The 18,082-nt window shown below is 38.1% G+C and overlaps 1 protein-coding gene and 1 long non-coding RNA gene across 3 annotated transcripts; one reads left to right on the top strand and one right to left on the bottom strand.

Moving 5' to 3' along the window:
* Positions 1–475: 475 nt before the first annotated feature.
* Positions 476–7,620, bottom strand: LOC132480893 (uncharacterized). Its single transcript, XR_009530698.1, has 4 exons — positions 7,526–7,620; positions 6,709–6,817; positions 4,361–4,490; positions 476–1,630 (listed from the first exon to the last, which is right to left on the bottom strand). It is a non-coding gene; the product is annotated as an uncharacterized LOC132480893 (long non-coding RNA).
* Positions 7,621–7,717: 97 nt separating this feature from the next.
* FAM200B (family with sequence similarity 200 member B) lies at positions 7,718–17,244 on the top strand. 2 transcript variants are annotated; one of them, XM_060085349.1, is made up of 2 exons: positions 7,718–7,849; positions 15,159–17,244. In XM_060085349.1, the coding sequence occupies exon 2, from the start codon at positions 15,223–15,225 to the stop codon at positions 17,104–17,106; it is 1,884 nt and encodes a 627-aa protein (XP_059941332.1). In that variant the 5' UTR covers positions 7,718–7,849; positions 15,159–15,222; the 3' UTR covers positions 17,107–17,244. The 2 variants fall into 2 exon arrangements, with proteins under 2 accessions (XP_059941332.1, XP_059941250.1); XM_060085267.1 differs by having other exon boundaries at positions 14,373–17,244.
* The last annotated feature ends 838 nt before the right edge of the window (positions 17,245–18,082 follow it).

Genomic DNA, 18,082 nt, shown 5'->3' with positions numbered 1-18,082 from the left:
ATAAATAAATATACATATATATATATATATATATAATTTAAAACAAAAAATCCACTTACTACCAGATATTAAGATTTATTATAAAACCATAGTAATTAGGACAATGTGATGCTGGTCTAGAGGTAGACAAAAATCATAATTAGAGACCAGAAAGGCAGACGTGATGTATAACAGAGCTGCCAAAGACTATTCAATAAATAGGACTAGGACAACTGCTATTAGCATGGGAAAAAAATGAAACTATGTATCTACCTCAAACCAAACTTTAAAAAAAATCAATTCCAGGTACATTAAGGATTCAAATGTAAAACATTCAGAAAAAAAATGAGAGAATATATTCTTTTACTCTGGAGGTTGGGAAGAATTTCTTAAATAAGACATAAAAGAAGACAGGTTATTAAAGGATAAATCTTAACTTTCATTAAAATTAACTCCTACCCATCAGTAATAAAAAAACAAATAACAGAACAGTGGATGAAGATATAACAGGCATTTTATTGATATAGAAACAAGAAACACATGAAGATATTCAACTCTCCTTAATTATCAGGAAAATGCAATTAATATGACAATAAGATTCCATTCCTTTCCAACAGACTGGAGAAAGTAAAGTCTGACAATATCAGGTTTGGGTGAGGATGTAGAACAAGAATTCTCATACATGCCAGTAGGATTGTAAATCGGTCCAAGTACTTTAAAAAAATATTGGCGTTACTAACTAAACTGAACTTGTGCATAATCCTACCATCTAGCAATTCTAACTGTATTTGTTTGCTAGGGTTGCCATAACAAAAATACTAGAGACTGGGTGGATTAGACACCAATTTATTTTCTGAGTTTTGGAGGCTAGAAGTCCAAGAATAAAGTGTGGTTTCTTCCCAGGCATTGCAGATGTCTTCTTGCAGTGTCTTCACTGGCCTTTCTTCTCTGCATGCACATGTCCAGCGTTTCTCTGTATGTCCTAATCTCCTCTTCTTATAAGGACAACAATCAGACCAGACTAGGGCACCCCCATCACCCCACCACCATCAAAGGTCTCATTTTAACTTAATTACCTCTTTATTAATAAAGACCCTATCTCCAAATGCAGTCACATTCTGAGATATTGGGAGGTATTAGGAGTAAGGGCTTCAACATTTGAATTTTGGGGAAACCCAATTCAGTCTATAACACCACCTCTAGGCATATTAGCCAGAGAAACTTTTGCACATGTTTGAGAATGCTGGCAAGTTTAGTTCATAATAGTAAACAATATAGCAGATAACTCAAGTGTGTTGTATTTCTAATACAAAATATTATATGGCAGTGAAAAGGAATGAACTATAGCTACATGCATAAATTTGGATTACTCTTAGAAACAGTGTTAAATGGAAAAATAATTAGTCACAAAAGAATACATGCAAAATAACTACATTCATAATAAGGTTAAAAAAAAGCAAAGAGGGCTTCCCTGGTGGCGCAGTGGTTGAGAGTTCGCCTGCCGATGCAGCGGATGTGGGTTCGTGACCCGGTCCGGGAAGATCCCACATGCTGTGGAGCAGCTGGGCCCGTGAGCCATGGCCGCTGAGCCTGCACGTCCGGAGCCTGTGCTCCGCAATGGGAGAGGCCACAACAGTGAGAGGCCTGCATACTGCAAAAAAAAAAAAAAAAAAAAAAGCAAAGATACAGTGCATATTTTGGGGATACACCTAGGTAGCCTTATAACAAACTAAACTCTAAAGAAAAGCAAGGTAACGAATAATATAAAATTCATGATAGTGGTTTCCTCTGAGAAAGAAGGAGGGAGAATACATTTAAAAAAGAGACATAAGAGACTTAAAAAGGTACCTTGGTATTCTGTTTCTTAATTAGGTGTTGGGTATATGTGTTCACTTTTTTATTCTCTTGTGGTATAACAAAAAAAGTATTTGATCTTTGTCCCTGGTCCCTGGTAGAGTTCCTGAAACCTCCTGAATTTGCTGAGTGATAGAAATGTCTTTTGTCATTCCTGAGTCCCTTTCAACCACACTTGAGTTTATGCTAATGAGGTGACTCTTGGTGGGTTGGGAGACACTAGATAGCTTCAAGGTAGAAGCTGGTCACCAGAAAAACCAGCCAGGTGATTACAGAGTTGGAACTTTCAGGGCCCATCCCCCAATTTCCAGGGAGGGGAGAGGGACTAAAGATTTTCAATTAAATAGCCAATGATTTAATCAATCATGCCTACTCAATGAAATCCCATAAAAAACCTTGAAACAACCAGGCTCAAGAAGCTTCCAGGTTGGTGAACACACCAACGTGCTGAGAGGGTGGCACACCCAGGCAGGCCATTGAAGCTCTGCACTCCCTGCGTCCCATACTTTGCCCCTTTATAATAAAACTCGAGTAGGTAGTATAGCGCTTTCCTGAGTCCAGTCAGTCATTCTAGAGAATTATCACACCTGGGGGCGGGGGGGTAAGCAGTCATGGGAATCCCTGAATTTGGAGTCAGCTGGGTAGAAACGTAGGTAGCTTTGGGATACTTTAAACTCCTGGCTGGCATCTGTTGTAGAGGCAGTCTTGTGGGGCTGAGCCCTTGACCTATGGGTCTGCTCTAATTCTAGGTGTCAAATTATAGGACATCCAATTGCCATCACAGAATTGCTGTTGGAACTACATATCTTTAAATGGTGTGTGTGTGTGTGTGTGTGTGTGTGCACAGAAGTGTGCATGCATCATATACACTCTTTTCTCTTACTGTATATTGTATATTTAATAAGGAAAAATTCAACTACTGAGTATTTAAAGTTAAAGAAAGAAAAAAATATGAAGTAAAAAAATAGGCATGTCATATATACCTTTAACCACAGGGAATAGTCTTAAGTACTGAAAGAGCCAGAATTGCCTGTACTTGGAAATTTATCTTTCAGTCTAATAAGAATGGCTTAATTAATTTTATACACAAACATTATCAATCTGGGCATTTTCTGGCATATTTCTCAAGAACTTATTTAGAATCTGGCATCCTCAAAATTGAACTTCATTGCTATTTGCCTCAGTCCTGAAAGAAAACACTGATCAAACTTATTCACAGGTGGCATTATAATGACAACCATTTGATTTCCTCAAGTTCAGAATTCAAGACTGTAGTAATAACTCATAAAGAAGGTACAATTCATGCAAAAAAAAACAGAAGCTATAATGCTAATTTACACATACATGTACAAAATGTACATTTAATATAGTCTCAAAATAATCCTTGTTTGAAATATTTACTAAATAATAAGAATGAAATAATTTTTGAACCAAAAAAAAATGGTCTTTTAACTTCCTTGCTCAGTAGAGCACTCATTTAAATATATTTACCTGAAACTGTTCTTAAATTTTTTAAATTAAAGCTAGCATTATCTATTAAATCAGCTTTTAATCATGATCATAGTTTATCCTACAGAAAAAGGTATTATTTATAAGGTCACTTTAATATGACATAAATATATGTGTATGTATGTATGTGTGTGTGTATACTATAAATTTATTTATATCATATATATATTTAGAATCCTAGCTGTTTTTCCTCTAAATTATACAAGTCCTTAAAGTTTTCAATCTGGTAAATTTTTAAATGATATACTCACTCCCTGTGAATGTTAATAAAAACTGGCATAACTTCCGGAATACTTTCAAGAAGAAAGTAAAATAATTTAAATAACTTGAAATGTCGTTGTCTTCATCTTCCTTCTATTTGGTTAAAGAAATAATAAACTGCTGCAAATTCTATTTCTCACTCTGCTGCAGGTTCATATTTACACACCATCATAGCATATTTAAGGCATGAACAAATGCCTCTTGAAAAAATGTTTTATTGACAACCAGAAATACAAAACAAATCCTTCACAAACTACACTGATAAAAGACTTTATTTCTAGCACTAACCTAAGACTCTCGGTAACATGAATAATTGTTCATTAAACTAAAATCTTCACTCTTTAATAACTCTTAATCATCTATCCAGAAGAATAAATTGTTGAGAATAGACTTGAGTAATCATTCACCCATGTCTCCTGTTTTTGAGTTACTGCTGTCATGGAGCAAGGCAGCATAGATTTTAAAATATCACATAAGATTCTTTTGATTCTTCTCTACATCCTTGAATCTACTGAGAAACATGTATCAAAGGCACAGTTCAGTTAAAAACAACAACAGCACTGGTCTGAATTCAACGTTGCCTTTTACAATTGACCCTTCCCATCACACAGCAATTTCTTTTTGACATACATGTTATCATTCTAACTCCTATTCTCAAACTGTTCAGGATTTTACTTAGAAATTTTCTCGTCTATCAAAAAACATCCCCCCAATCACTTTCTAGTTCCTCCCAATCCACCTAAAAAAAAAGCAATACCTCTCATATGCTGCTGATGGGAGTGCAGAATGGACCACTCTTTAAAGGCCAACTTTCAATATTTATCACATTTACAAAAACATTTCCTCTTTAAGCCAGCAATTCTCTTCAGAGGATCTAAGAGTTACCCCTGCAAATGTAAGAAATGACATTTATTCATTAAAGCATTGTTCCTAATATCCAAAGGCTGGAAACAACACAAGTGTCCATCTATAGGAGATTGGCTACAAATCTGAGTATATCCACAAAACGGAATATATGACAGCTGAAAGAAAAAAAAAAAGACTGCGTTAAGTTTAATTAAATAGTGATAAGAAGGAATATCCAGAATATACTGTTAAGTGAAAAAAAAGTGCAGAACAATGCAGAGCATACGGAAGAATCATTTTGAAATCCTGCAAGTAAAAAAGGTAGTAGCTTGGGACTGCCCTGGTGGCGCAGTGGTTAAGAATCTGTCTGCCAATGCAGGGGACACGTGTTCGATCTCTGCTCCGGGAAGATCCCACATGTCACAGAGCAATGAAGCCCGTGCGCTACAACTACTGAGCCTGCACTCTAGAGCCTGTGAGCCACAACTACTGAGCCCTCGTGCCACAACTACTGACGCCCACATGCCTAGAGCCCATGCTCCGAAACAAGAGGAGCCACCGCAATGAGAAGCACGTCCATTGCAACGAAGTGTAGCCCCTGCTTGCCGCAACTAGAGAAAGCCCGTGTGCAGCAAAAAAGACCCAATGCAGCCAAAAATAAATAAATAAATAAATTTAAACAAAAAGGTAGTAGCTTGAGGTAAAGAAATGCTTTTTGATTTTGTCAAAGTCATGTAAAGTCTTAGAGTTGAAATTAAAACTACTGTATTTAACTCTTTTTCTATTTCTTAAACTAAATTATAATAAAAGGCTAGAAATACAGGTTTTCCCCCATATCTGAAAGTAGAATGTTTCTATGAAACCTTTCATAAGCCAAAATGGTATAAAGTGAAGAAGCAATTACCATGAATTTATATGGGGAAAGTTTGAGCATTTCCAGACTCAAAAAATAACCTACCAAATCATACCAAATAACACATAAAACCTAAAATAACGCTAGCATATAGTAAAAGCAGGTATGATATGATAAACACACTGCCTGGATAAAGTAGAAATAATGTCTGTACAGTATAGTTTCACTTACCAGAATCGAGAGGACAGCCAGCAGCACACTGGAAGGCTGAGAGGTGGTGATGATGTTGTGTTAGGCTGAGATGTGGGAGGCTGTGGTGGGGGCGTGTGGAGATGGGGATGTAGGAGACAGAGGAAGGGGGTCACCTATTAACATCTCACCGTTGTTTGAATCCGTCAGGGCAAGCAGGTCACTAATGTCTTCACCTTCTTCTATAACTGCCTGCCTCAGCGTCAAATGTTAAGGTTCATTGTCGGCTGTGGCTGATGTGGAAGGCTTGAAATATGACAGTATGCTTGACTGCTTATCCTCATGCATTTTTCTATCATGCAGTTGTTTGTAGGCACTCAGAACATCCTGCAAACTTGCCCTAAACCTACATGCCCTTTCAAAATTAAAGTCATACCTTCTCTGCTATCATTGCAGCACTGTCAATTACAGTGAAAATCTCATGAAAGTGCTTCATGTTGAGTTCCTGGAGGGCTTTACTTTTAGGCTGTTCACTACTGTGTTCCGTTTCAATTAGTATTCGAATAGTATCCTTTCCTCTTGCAATGGCATCAGCTCTTCATCTGTCAGTTCTTAGTCATGGGATGCCAAAACCTCTTCAACATCATCTTCAAGGTCAAACACTTATACGAATAACCACCTCCTGTAATTATTTTCTTCAGTTCCGGGAACTTTTCGGCAGCTTCAGTAACAGCGGAAGCACTCTCTCCAGTAACTTTTAAGGTAAGAACCTGCCCTCACCAATCAAACCATCCATGACTACCTTCAAATTCTACTGTTGCAACACGTTCATCACCGTGGTCCAAGTGCTTTCTGTTTCAGCTTATTAGAAAGACTGACCGATTTCTCCTGAAGTATAAGATAACCTAAACACCTCGCTTTGTACACCCATCAGTCCGCTCAAGCGATAGACTTTCCAGTTTACCCACTGCTGGATGCCAACTGAGACCACTTTGCTACCAACAGAAGCGATAGTAACTTTGGCAGCTTTCAAGATTCTTTCTCTCTGCATGGAAATGGTGGACCCAAGCAAGTTCAACTCACACACAATGCCCAGTTCGTTCACTCCAATTAAAACACTTAAAATTACATCTGGTTTTATGTTACGCTTTTCTGATACTTTAGGACACTTGCTGACGGATGCACAAAATAAATCGAGTTGCAGCACAGATACTCACAGACACAGTTCCAAGCTATGGGGGCTTGATGCTGAGTGTATTTCCAGGGAAGGAGCCTGGCTGTGCCACTGAGGCTGCTGGGTCTGCGCGCTGCCTCGGTAAAGGCTCCCTGCAAAAAAAAAAAAAAAAAAAAAAAAAAAAAACGCTGAAGGCTAAGCATACCAAGTACTATCGCTTTTCGCCGTTTTTTTGTAAAAGTGAAAACCCTCCAGATTTCCTTCAGTTATGAAAACACGGACTAATACAATACAGGTCTTTTCTAAAAGCGAAGTGGCCTAAATCGAATTTTTGAAAAGTGGGGGACACCTGTATATTAACCTGAAAAATAGTTTGTAACAAAAATGAACTTCTTTGCACTGACTTATTTTGTTCCTAAGAAACGTGTTTTGTTAAAATCATTACAGGGCAGAAATACAAATATATATATATTTAATATACATTTTATATCTATTTAATGAAATGTAGATTTATGTTAAAAATCGGTGAACTTCTAATCTAGAGACACAAGCCTCCTATGATATAAAGAACAATATGGTTCTCTAAATAAGTAAACAAGGTAAATGATAGCAGAATTGAAAAAAATCTCTGTAATTCCCTTACAAAGACTGACAAATTAACGTGCTAACGGGTGTACCAGCGGGGCGGCGAGGGGTGGCGGCGACCGCAGAGCCGTAGGTGCGGCTCAGCCACCACCAGCTTCGCCTGGTTCTGATGCGGCTGCTAAGCCAGCTGGAAGGCCTCCTTAATCGGCAGCAGTCTCTTGGCCCCCATGGCGCCAGAGCCCGGCCGGGACGAACCTATCGGCTCTCGGCCGTACCTGGCTCGACTGACCACGGCCAGATTTTCTGCAGACAAAATTCCGACTCCGGGCAGCCTACCGCGGACAGCCGAAGGCGTAGTTACCGCCCGAAAGCTCAAATAACTCCCGCGGGAAAAGGCAATACCGCGAGACAACAGCGAGGGCAGGGGTGACTCTTAGCTCCGCGCATGCGCAGAGGGCCGAGCCAGCCGTATTCCGGCTGGAAGTGTGATTTCTGTGAGTGTTGGGGTTAGATTGCAAGTGGTGTTGTGTAGAGAATGGGGGGCGAAGCGCACCGCGGGTCGGCAGGCGAGGCGCGAGGTTCGCGGCGCTCGGCTGGAGGTGAGAAGGAAGAAAGGCAACCTCTGGTGGGAGTGGTCCGGAGTCCTCTAAAGGGAGACATTCCGGGGTTCGTTGGCGGGAGGCACGTTTTGCTCTTGCTCAGGGGGCGAATGGACGTCTACCGGGGGAAAGGGTCAGCGATCCGGGATCCGAAGGAAGATGTTCTCGGGTCAGCTGAAGGGGTCAGGCTGAGGTTCTTAGGCCTAGTTAGGTCCCTAGAGAACTGGAGCAAACGGGAGTCTCCTGGGAAGAGGGTTACATTCTAATCTACTTAAAGCTCGTACCTGCAAGTTCCTACTCTTAAGGCCTAAGTATTACTGATGTGTGCACAATGGCAATACAGGAAACAAAGGAGAATACCAGAGACGGAAAGAAGTTAATTTTAAGTTACTGGTTATGGGACAGGTTTGCAATGCCTTCAGGAAGGAATCAAGCTTTAACCATCCCCTTTAAAAATAGAATATCTTTAGACAGACAAAAAGTAGAAATAAAACTATAACTAATACATATGTACTTGACACCCAACTGGAGAAATAGTTATTATATAACTGAAGTCCTCTGTCTGCTCCACCCAATCCCGTTATGTTCCCTCTTGACCAAGGTAACCACCCTTTTAATTTTGGATTACATATAGTGCTGTTTTGCATAGTTTTAACAATCAGAAATGTGTATATCCTTTGGCAGCTTTCTTTAACTTAATGTAAGATTTGTCAGTGTTATGTAACTCTAGTTCATTCCTTGTAACAGCTGAACAGGTGTTCCCTTATATGAATATATCACTATCCATTTTCTTGCTTTGTATCCCCAGGACCTGGCACATTATAAATACTTACATGTTAGTTGATTGGATGAATGCTGTAGCATTTGGGCTAAATCGTAAAGAATGAATAGGATTTCAAATGACTTAAGGCAAGGGGAATACCAGCCAGAGCGAAAGCAGAAGCATGAAAGTGCATGAGGTATTTCAAGAACTCCCATAGTCTTAGAGCTTAAAGTGTAGAATAGTATGGAGATATGGGATGAAGGAGAAACCTAGAGAGATAGGATGAGGCTTAGATTTAAACGACATTATCCTGAAGAGATTACACTGCTCAGAGCCGATAGAGGTTTTTGAATTATGAGGAAACTGATCAGAGCTGTATTTTTAGAAGATAACAGCACCATTGAAATATGTCTAAGAGGTAAAAATTCATGGCAGGGAATTAAAGACCACACCTATCAAGCATCATAGCAATAATGATCATTGCATTAAGCATGTAAGGCAATCATGCAGACCTGCTTAAAATCCTAACACATTTTCCTAGTCCATTCGTAGCACCACTTTTGTAAACAACTACCTCATACCTTCTTCTGTCAAGCTTGCAACATTTTCTGCTTCTGACTTCCATTTAGCTGTTTACCTTGCATCCTCTTTCAGTTACAAAAGGACTTCCCCATACTTTCATCCCCACATCTATCAGGTCTATACCCTAATATACTATGTTTGCTATTATTGTAGGTGAATTGTCTGCTTGAGGAGAGAGAGTAAGCCCTTTAAGAATACTTTTTGGATATAACAGTCTGAAGCATAGCCGATTATGAACTCCCACAGAGAACTGGATTGAAATGAGAATAGTAGAAGTATAAAAGAACAGAATGATTTAAAGACAATTGTTTTTGACTAAAAGAATAATTACTTATTGTAATATAAATGAGATATTAGTTTTTTTTAATGTGTTTCTTATTTCCAGGTAGATTTAAGTGTTAGGCTTTATAAATCTGAATATAGTTTACATTTATGTATTTATAAGACCATTGTTTCTACTATCTAACATTATAAGCAGTTTATTTTGAAATAGAATATCGATCCAATTTTAAAGAATAGGTCTTACTAACCTTTGTCTTACATATTACCAAATTGTTCAAATATAGTTTGGTAACTTATTTTTCATTGATTAATAAAAACAATGTACATGGTACAGTTTGCTACAGGTGTCATTCTCTCATTTAATCTTTCAAATACATTTACTGAGTACCTACCATTACAACAAACACTGTTCTAGGAACAGGTCATTATTATTGCACCTTGGTATATAAGAAACTTTCAGCTACAAGTATTTGGTCACCTTAATTGAAATTCTCTCCTAAAGAATGGCTAAGATAGATGCACACCCAATTAAAGAACATTATTGCTCTGAAATGTGGTTATATATCCACAACAGTCAGCCTCAGCACACACATCTTAAGCATCAGTGCACACATCTATAGATTTTTGAAGTTTTGGCCAGAAAGGACCTGTCCCAACAGAACCCATCTGGGTTATGGAATCACACGTGTAGTTATTCATGTTAACGTATGTATATGCCCTGATTTACATTGAGTTCTAATTGAGAATATCTCTGTTTAAAGTTCCAAAACTTACGGTTAGACCAAAACGCTCAGGTTTGAACCTGTCCCTCCAAATTCCTGTGACTTGCCATTAAGGCACCTTTCAGAGACATAGATAAAGAAAAGAGAGGGCAAACAAAAGACTTTGGAGAATGTTTTAACACTGTTTTTCTTTAACTGTGTAAGGTAAATGTCTATAAAATATCTGGGGAGAGGTGGCATACAGGATAAAATTGTAGTGCTTTGAAATTCATGTGGAGAGAAGGAACATTAAAAACAAGTGAGCATCCTTCACTATGACAGGAAGAATCAATAAGTGTTCTCTTTCAGCTGTTAAGGGCAGTTATATATCTGAGTCAGATTGCTTCAAGGCTGTTGTGAATTGCTCTTCATCTCTTCTTATTCATCAAAGAGATTTAGATGCAGTTGCTTTTTCAGCAGTTTAGTTCTGATTTTATATATATATAGATAGTTAGATAGATAGATAGATAGATTTTTTTTTTTTTTTTTTTTTTTTTTTTGCGGTACGCAGGCCTCTCACTGTTGTGGCCTCTCCCATTGCGGAGCACTGGCTCCGGATGCGCAGGCTCAGCAGCCATGGCTCACAGGCCCAGCCACTTCGTGGCATGTGGGATCTTCCCAGACCGGGGCACGAACCCGTGTCCCCTGCATCGGCAGGCAGACTCTCAACCACTGCACCACAGGGAAGCCCCTGATTTAATATATTGTTGCTGTCCACCATGCTGTGACATCCAGTAGGCGTCTGCCATAAACTCTTTAGTCCTACTAACTACCTTGGCAGACAGGATATAAGACCTCCAAGAAAAACTTTGGCTGTTTCTCAGACCAGGCCCTGAATTCCCCCATATGTACTCTTTTTTAAGTGTAATAATCAGGTACCATATACATTAGATCTCTAGCAACTTGTCCTAGTTAAAGCATTCATAATATAACAACTAATCAAGTTGATATTTTCAAGCCCCTCCTAAGGCAACCAACATCTAAAAATGCCACCATCCTAATAAACCCTGACTTTTGCCCCTATTTGTAGGTCTTCCTGTTGACACCAATGCTTTATATTACTAAACACGGAAAACTATGCCAAGAGACTGCTAGCCTAGAGACAATGTTATACATTTTGATCTCTTGCATATTACAACTTAACCCTACTCCCTATAGCAAAGTTTTCTCAGTTGGTTCCTGCTGCCACCTTCCTGCTACATTGCTGAAGCTGCATTCCAACAACATTGTTCTAGAATGCCCTTTAAAACTTTTAGTCTCATATAAAATATCTGCTCCTAAATTCAAGATTTAGTATTTGTCCAATGCCAAACTGACCAAATAGTCTTATCTTGACAGCTCCCCACGTCACTCTTTCTCACTGAATTATACTAAATTGTGTAACCCATCTCACCAGCCACCTTTACCCCTCAATTCTGACTTGGTTCCATATCAGAGACATCAGTAGAATAACTCAGTACCAGAGTAGGCCATCACAACTCAGGAAATCCTAGAGCAGTCCCTTTGGCACTATTTGAAGTCTGTCAGCGTGTGTGAGTTATGTTAACAAAAGCTGGCACCACTGCAAAAAAAAAAAAAGTTGAGCAACATCTATGCTTTATCTATAAAGCATAATCTGTTTCCACAGTATTGACAAGCTCCAGCAACAAAAGGATACACAACTTTTGCTGGGATCCTCTAAAAATGTACTTGTGCATACGATGCAGCAGTCAGGTTCCTTAGTATTTACCTAAAGGAGTTGAAAACTTTTGTCCACACAAAAACCTGCAACCAATGTTTATAGCAGCTTTATTCATAGTTGCCAAAATTTGGAAGCAACTAAGATGTCTTTCAGTAGGTGAATGGATAAACTGTTATAGCCAGACAATGAAATATTTTTCAGTGCTAAAAAGAAATGAGCTATCAAGTCATGAAAATACATGGAGGAACCTTAAATGCGTATTACTAAGTGAAAGAAGCCAATCTGAAAAGTCTATATACATATAATTCCAACGGTATGGCACTCTGGAAAAGGCAAGACTGTGGAGCTGAGCTGGTAAAAAAAAAAAAAAAATTCAGTGACTATTAGAGATTGGTGGCAGTGGGAGTGGGGATAGGAAAGAAGAGAGGCAGAGGCACAGGATTTTTAGGGCAGTGAAAATACTCTGTATGAAACCATAATGATGGATACATGTCATTATACATTTGTCAAAATCCATAGAATGTACAACACGAAGAGTGAACCTTAGGTAAAGGGTGGACTTTGGGTGATTATGATGTGACACTGTAGGTCTATCAGCTGTAACAAGTACCACTCCGGTGGGGGATGTTGGTGATGGCCAAGACTGTGCATAGGTGGGGGCAGGAAATATATGGGAAATCCCTACCTTTTGCTCAGTTTTGCTGTGAACCTAAAGTTGCTCTCAAAAAAAATAAAGCTTATTAAAATTTTAAAAAGTGCAGTATACATGACATACTGTAAGTCCCCTTCAAGTTTACTGTTAAAAATAAGTAATGAAGTCTCAGGGAAGAATCTTACTAAGGCCTTCTCCATCTGGCAACATCTTTCTTGTTTCAAGGTCACCATCCGCTCTGATGCCTCTTTCAAAGCTGGCTTTATTAAAAGATTAGGCCACCACATAAATACAGTGGTGACAGGCTGATGAAAATCGATGGCATTCAGACAATTTGTAGCATATTTTGAGTGCTGCCTGGTATTCCTGAAACCTATACGTTACTTGTGTACTGTATGATACTGTTTCACTCACAGGTGAAGGATGAGTGATAGCTAGAATGACAAATATTTAGTGTGTCCCCCAAACTGAAGGATTCCAATCTTCCTTTCAAGTGATTGGGGGAATCCATTCACCACGCAAGTAATAAAAGTAATCTCGAGATACGGGTGTTTCAGCTTTAACACTATGACTTAGAAGAACTCGTGGAATGCAAAATTTATGCTAAAAAATAACAGACATTGCGTGGAAAATAGGATTAGAGCCAAACTATGCAACTTTGTAACTTTGTAACCAGAACCAAGACGAAGTAAAAATGATTTACCTACGATTTGTTTTAATCAGGTATGATAAGGCAAACAGACATAGAAATGGCTGTCATGAAGTAGGTAGTGTTTATACAGATCCCTAGAAACAGGATGTAGGGCATGCCACGCCATGCCATACAGGGCAGCCACATGGGAAACACCAGGATTGGGCAGGAGGGAGAGGGGGTAGAAGGGGAAATGTGGAAAAGCCTGTACTGTGGTTTTCTCAGGAAGGAATTGGCCAAGCAGGGTAAGCAGGTTTCAGATTGGCTTTCTTAACAGTTTCACCAGGATTCAGGGCATGGGGGCTGTCCCTAGTTCATGGTTACCTGGCCCTGGGGTAGTTAGGGCAGGGGAGTATCTGGAGAATAAGAACCTGATTTGGGAGGGTGGGGAAGTGTGGGTAGGGCTGGCTCTGGACTGTTTAGTTTGCATATGAAAGTTGTGTTCCTGGGTTGAGCTATCAGTCAAGTTTGCTATCTCTAGGAATTACCCAACCCTGGGAGGATTAGTTCCCTCTATGATTAGTGAGAACCCACATGCCAGAGCATCAAGAATTACAGAAAATAAGAAAATCTAGTTAATGCAAACAATCCTGATAAAACTGTTAACACTTAAAATGTTTAATTTCTAATAAACACTACAGTAAATGTAAGACTTTACCCTACCTCCCCCCACTCCCCAAAGTGGCATTACTTGATGGAGAGGTTTGTAAGGAAGTGCTGTATTATGCTGATAAGACCCAAATATCCTAAGTTCAAAGAGAGCAGTGCGGGAAGTACTTACAAGATGAGCATGGCCAAACTGAGCTAAGAGGAAATATATATAGTGAATGAGCTGTGCTCCTCCATGGTTTGCTGTGTTTAGCTTTGTCAATGTACTTTGCATCTCCTGATGCCGACTCCCAGGTCTTACATCATTTTTTCTATCTCCCAATCTTGGTTGAGGTGGTTTGCCTTACAGAAAAAGGCCTAAGCCTATATAACATTGTGTTGAGAGCTACCAGCTTTTTGCTTCAGCACCCATGACCTTGGATTCTGTAAAGGTCCCTATAGCTGGCAACACTATTTCTCTGTATTGTAATGCTTAATGTCATATCTCTGGTCTTATTCCCAGGTCAAGGATGCATTCCAAGACAGTTCTAAAAATATGTCACCAACTCCAACCTTATAGTTGACCTAACCATGGAAAACCTCATTGGAACCTCATGAGATCAGACAATACTGGCACTCTTAAAAACCCTTCCCATCAAAAAGTATCAGGAATGAAAATCAGGAATGATATATACCTACCACTTCAAGAAAGTTTCTGTATCAGCCAGCAGTTTAGCAGATCAGCTAGTTTCTTTGATCATCAAACAGACGTAGTCAAGGCACTAACACAAAAGAGGAAAACGTCTCTATATCAGTGTTTTTCACATTATGCATGTGACCCATTTAATAGGTCATGAAATCAATTTTGTGAGTCATGATGAACATTTTTAAAAACAAAATAAAATATAAAATATCAGAGTGCTTTGCATGAATCCTTTGCCAGAATTATACACCTTGCAAGGAATACTAAGGTCAGTTTCAATATGTGGAAAGATATTTGATGGAGGGGATATGATGAATAGAATGTGCATTGATTGCCTAAGAAATGGTTTTTCAGTCATTTGTCCACTGATGTCTTATTTGGTTTTCATAATAACAAGGTTGATCTGCAGTCTAGTTGTATATTACCATGACTTGCAACTGGATATGAAGTCTGAGATGTTCCACTGAGATTCAGTTGCAAACTGCAATTTTGGAAAGATGTTATCTAGGCTGTAAAAAAAAAACCACATATATATATATATATTAGTGGCAATTATAATATTTTATTCAAAATTGCTTTTAAAATGGATCATTTCTTTTTTAAAAGAAAGAGGAATAATGAAGCAAAATATGCAGAAGCATGTTCAAGTTCTACTGCTGGGTCTGGAAGTATGAATAGTGACAATATTGAGAAAACTATTGACTCTAATCTGCAAACATCAACTTCGTTTGAGACACATTTCAAAAAGAAAAAAGTAACTGCCAGGCGTTATAATGAAGATTACTTAAAATATGGTTTTATCAAATGTGAAAAACCCTTTGAAAATGACAGACCTCAGTGTGTTATTTGTAATAATATTCTTGCAAATGAAAGCTTAAAACCTTCAAAATTAAAAAGGCACTTAGAAACACAGCATGCTGAACTTATTGATAAGCCTCTTGAATATTTTCAAAGAAAGAAAATAGATGTAAAGTCATCAACACAATTTCTTAGCTGCTCTACTACTGTTAGTGAGAAAACCTTATTATCATCATATTTAGTTGCATATCGTGTGGCAAAAGAGAAAATGGCTCACACAGCTGCTGAAAAAATTATTCTTCCAGCATGTTTGGATATGGTGCGTACAATTTTTGATGATAAATCTGCTGATAAATTAAAAATGATTCCTAGCGATAACACAATATCTCTTCGCATTTGTACGATTGCCGAACATTTAGAGGCAATGCTTATTACTCGGTTACAGTCAGGAATAGATTTTGCGATCCAGCTTGATGAAAGCACAGATACTGGAAGCTGCACAGCACTTTTAGTCTATGTCAGATATGCGTGGCAAGGCGATTTTATGGAGGATTTTTTGTGTTGTTTAAACTTAACCTCACACCTAAGTGGATTAGATATTTTCACAGAATTAGAAAAGTGCATTGTTGGTCAGTATAAATTAAACTGGAAAAACTGCAAAGGAATTACAAGTGACGGAACAGCAAACATCAGTGGTAAACAGAGCAGAGTAATTAAAAAATTGCTAGAAGTTACTAGTGGTGCGTGGAATCATTGTTTTATACATCGTGAAGCATTAGCATCCAGAGAGATTCCCCAGAAGCTCATGGAAGTATTGAAAAAGGCAGTGAAAGTTGTTAACTTTATTAAAGGAAGCTCATTAAACAGCAGACTTCTTGAAACGTTTTGTTCGGAGATTGGAGCTAATTATACCCACTTACTGTATCACACCAAAGTTCGTTGGTTGTCTCAAGGGAAAATACTGAGCCGGGTTTACGAACTCAGGAATGAGATCCACGTTTTTCTCATTGAAAAGAAGTCTCATTTAGCAACTATTTTTGAGGATGATATTTGGGTAACGAAACTGGCATATTTAACTGATATTTTTGGCATCCTTAATGAACTATGTTTAAAACTACAGGGGAAAAACAGTGACATATTCCAACAGGCCGAACGTATCCAAGGATTCCAGAAGGCGTTACTGTTGTGGCAAGCGAGGCTTAAAAGCAACCGTCCTAGCTACTACATGTTTCCAAGGTTTTTGCAGCACATTGAAGAGAATGTTGTCAATGAAAACATTTTGGAAGAAATAAAACTAGAGATATTGTTGCACCTCACTTCTCTCTGTCAAACCTTTAACCATTTATTCCCAGAAGAGAAATTTGAAACATTAAGACAGAATTGTTGGGTAAAAGATCCGTTTGCTTTTCGAAACCCAGAATCAATAATTGAGTTAAACTTGGTGCCTGAAGAAGAAAATGAATTATTGCAGCTCAGTTCTTCATATACATTGAAGAATGATTATGAAACACTAAGTTTATCAGCATTTTGGATTAAGATAAAGGAAGACTTTCCTTTGATAAGTCGAAGGAGTATCCTGCTATTATTACCATTCACAGCAACTAGTTTGTGTGAACTAGGGTTTTCTGTCTTAACCCAGTTAAAAGCAAGGGAAAGGAACGGATTAAATGGCGCAGCAGATATGCGAGTAGCATTATCCTCCTGTGTTCCAGACTGGAATGAACTTATGAATGGGCAAGCACACCTACCACGTTAAATAAATCTTTTTTTTTTTTAATTGGAGTATAGTTGCTTTACAATGTTGTGTAAACAAATCTGACCTGGTTTTTGTTTCTGCAGTTCTTATTTTGTGATCTTTTTATCTGTTGTATTTAAATGTTAATATAGCAGTGTATGTGATAACTTTGTTTTTATTTTTGTTATATTTTAATACTAATAAAATCATAATGTAATTTTATGTTCATTGAACAAAAATTTAATGAACTTCTATTAGAGGTCAGGTACCGTTCTAGACACATTTGGGATACGAAATGAAGAAAACAGAGACCATTCTCTAGTGGAGCTTATGTTCTGGCAAGGAGAGAGAGAGAGACAATAAACATAATACATAACCTTTATAATATTTAGAAGATAATAAGTGCTATAGAAAGTAATAAGAAAGGAGGTCAGGGAACTATTTGGGGACCAAATCATGAAGGGCTCTAGACCATTATAGGGGCTCTGGATTTTTGTCAGTGAAATGGAGAGCAGTTGGGTTCTGTGGAGGAAAGACATGATGTGAATTAGGTTTTAAAAAACTCACTCTGACTTTTATTTTGAGAATAGATTGAGTCATATGATACCTCTTTATAGAGGTCTCTCCTAACCACTTTAGTTTGGGTACATCCTTCTTTATTCTTCCTTTTATTTCTTTGTTTTCTTGGTAGTATGTAATTTGTAATATTTGTATTTGTTTATGTGATTACTAGTTCTGTCAACCTGCCATCTTGAAATGCATGCTCCATAGGAGCAGAGATTGTGTCATCTTGCATGATACATAGTAAATGAATATTCCATTTACATTTGCTGGAGAAAAAAAATAACATCTAATAACTGTAACATGAGGTCATATTCCCAGGAATAATAATTAAATGTATGGCAAATTTCTTTGCCATTTTTACATTTAAAAATCTGATTTTGTCAAATAATCTCTATAGGCATCCACAAACGGCATTGATTGATGTTGCTTACTC

Source organism: Mesoplodon densirostris, chromosome 1, assembly GCF_025265405.1.
Source record: "Mesoplodon densirostris isolate mMesDen1 chromosome 1, mMesDen1 primary haplotype, whole genome shotgun sequence".
NCBI lineage: Eukaryota > Metazoa > Chordata > Mammalia > Artiodactyla > Ziphiidae > Mesoplodon > Mesoplodon densirostris.
This window is presented reverse-complemented; position numbering and strand designations above follow the sequence as displayed.

Excerpts from the sequence above, each read along its gene's own strand:
- FAM200B (XM_060085267.1), top strand. The coding sequence starts at position 15,136 with ATGGATCATTTCTTTTTTAAAAGAAAGAGGAATAATGAAGCAAAATAT.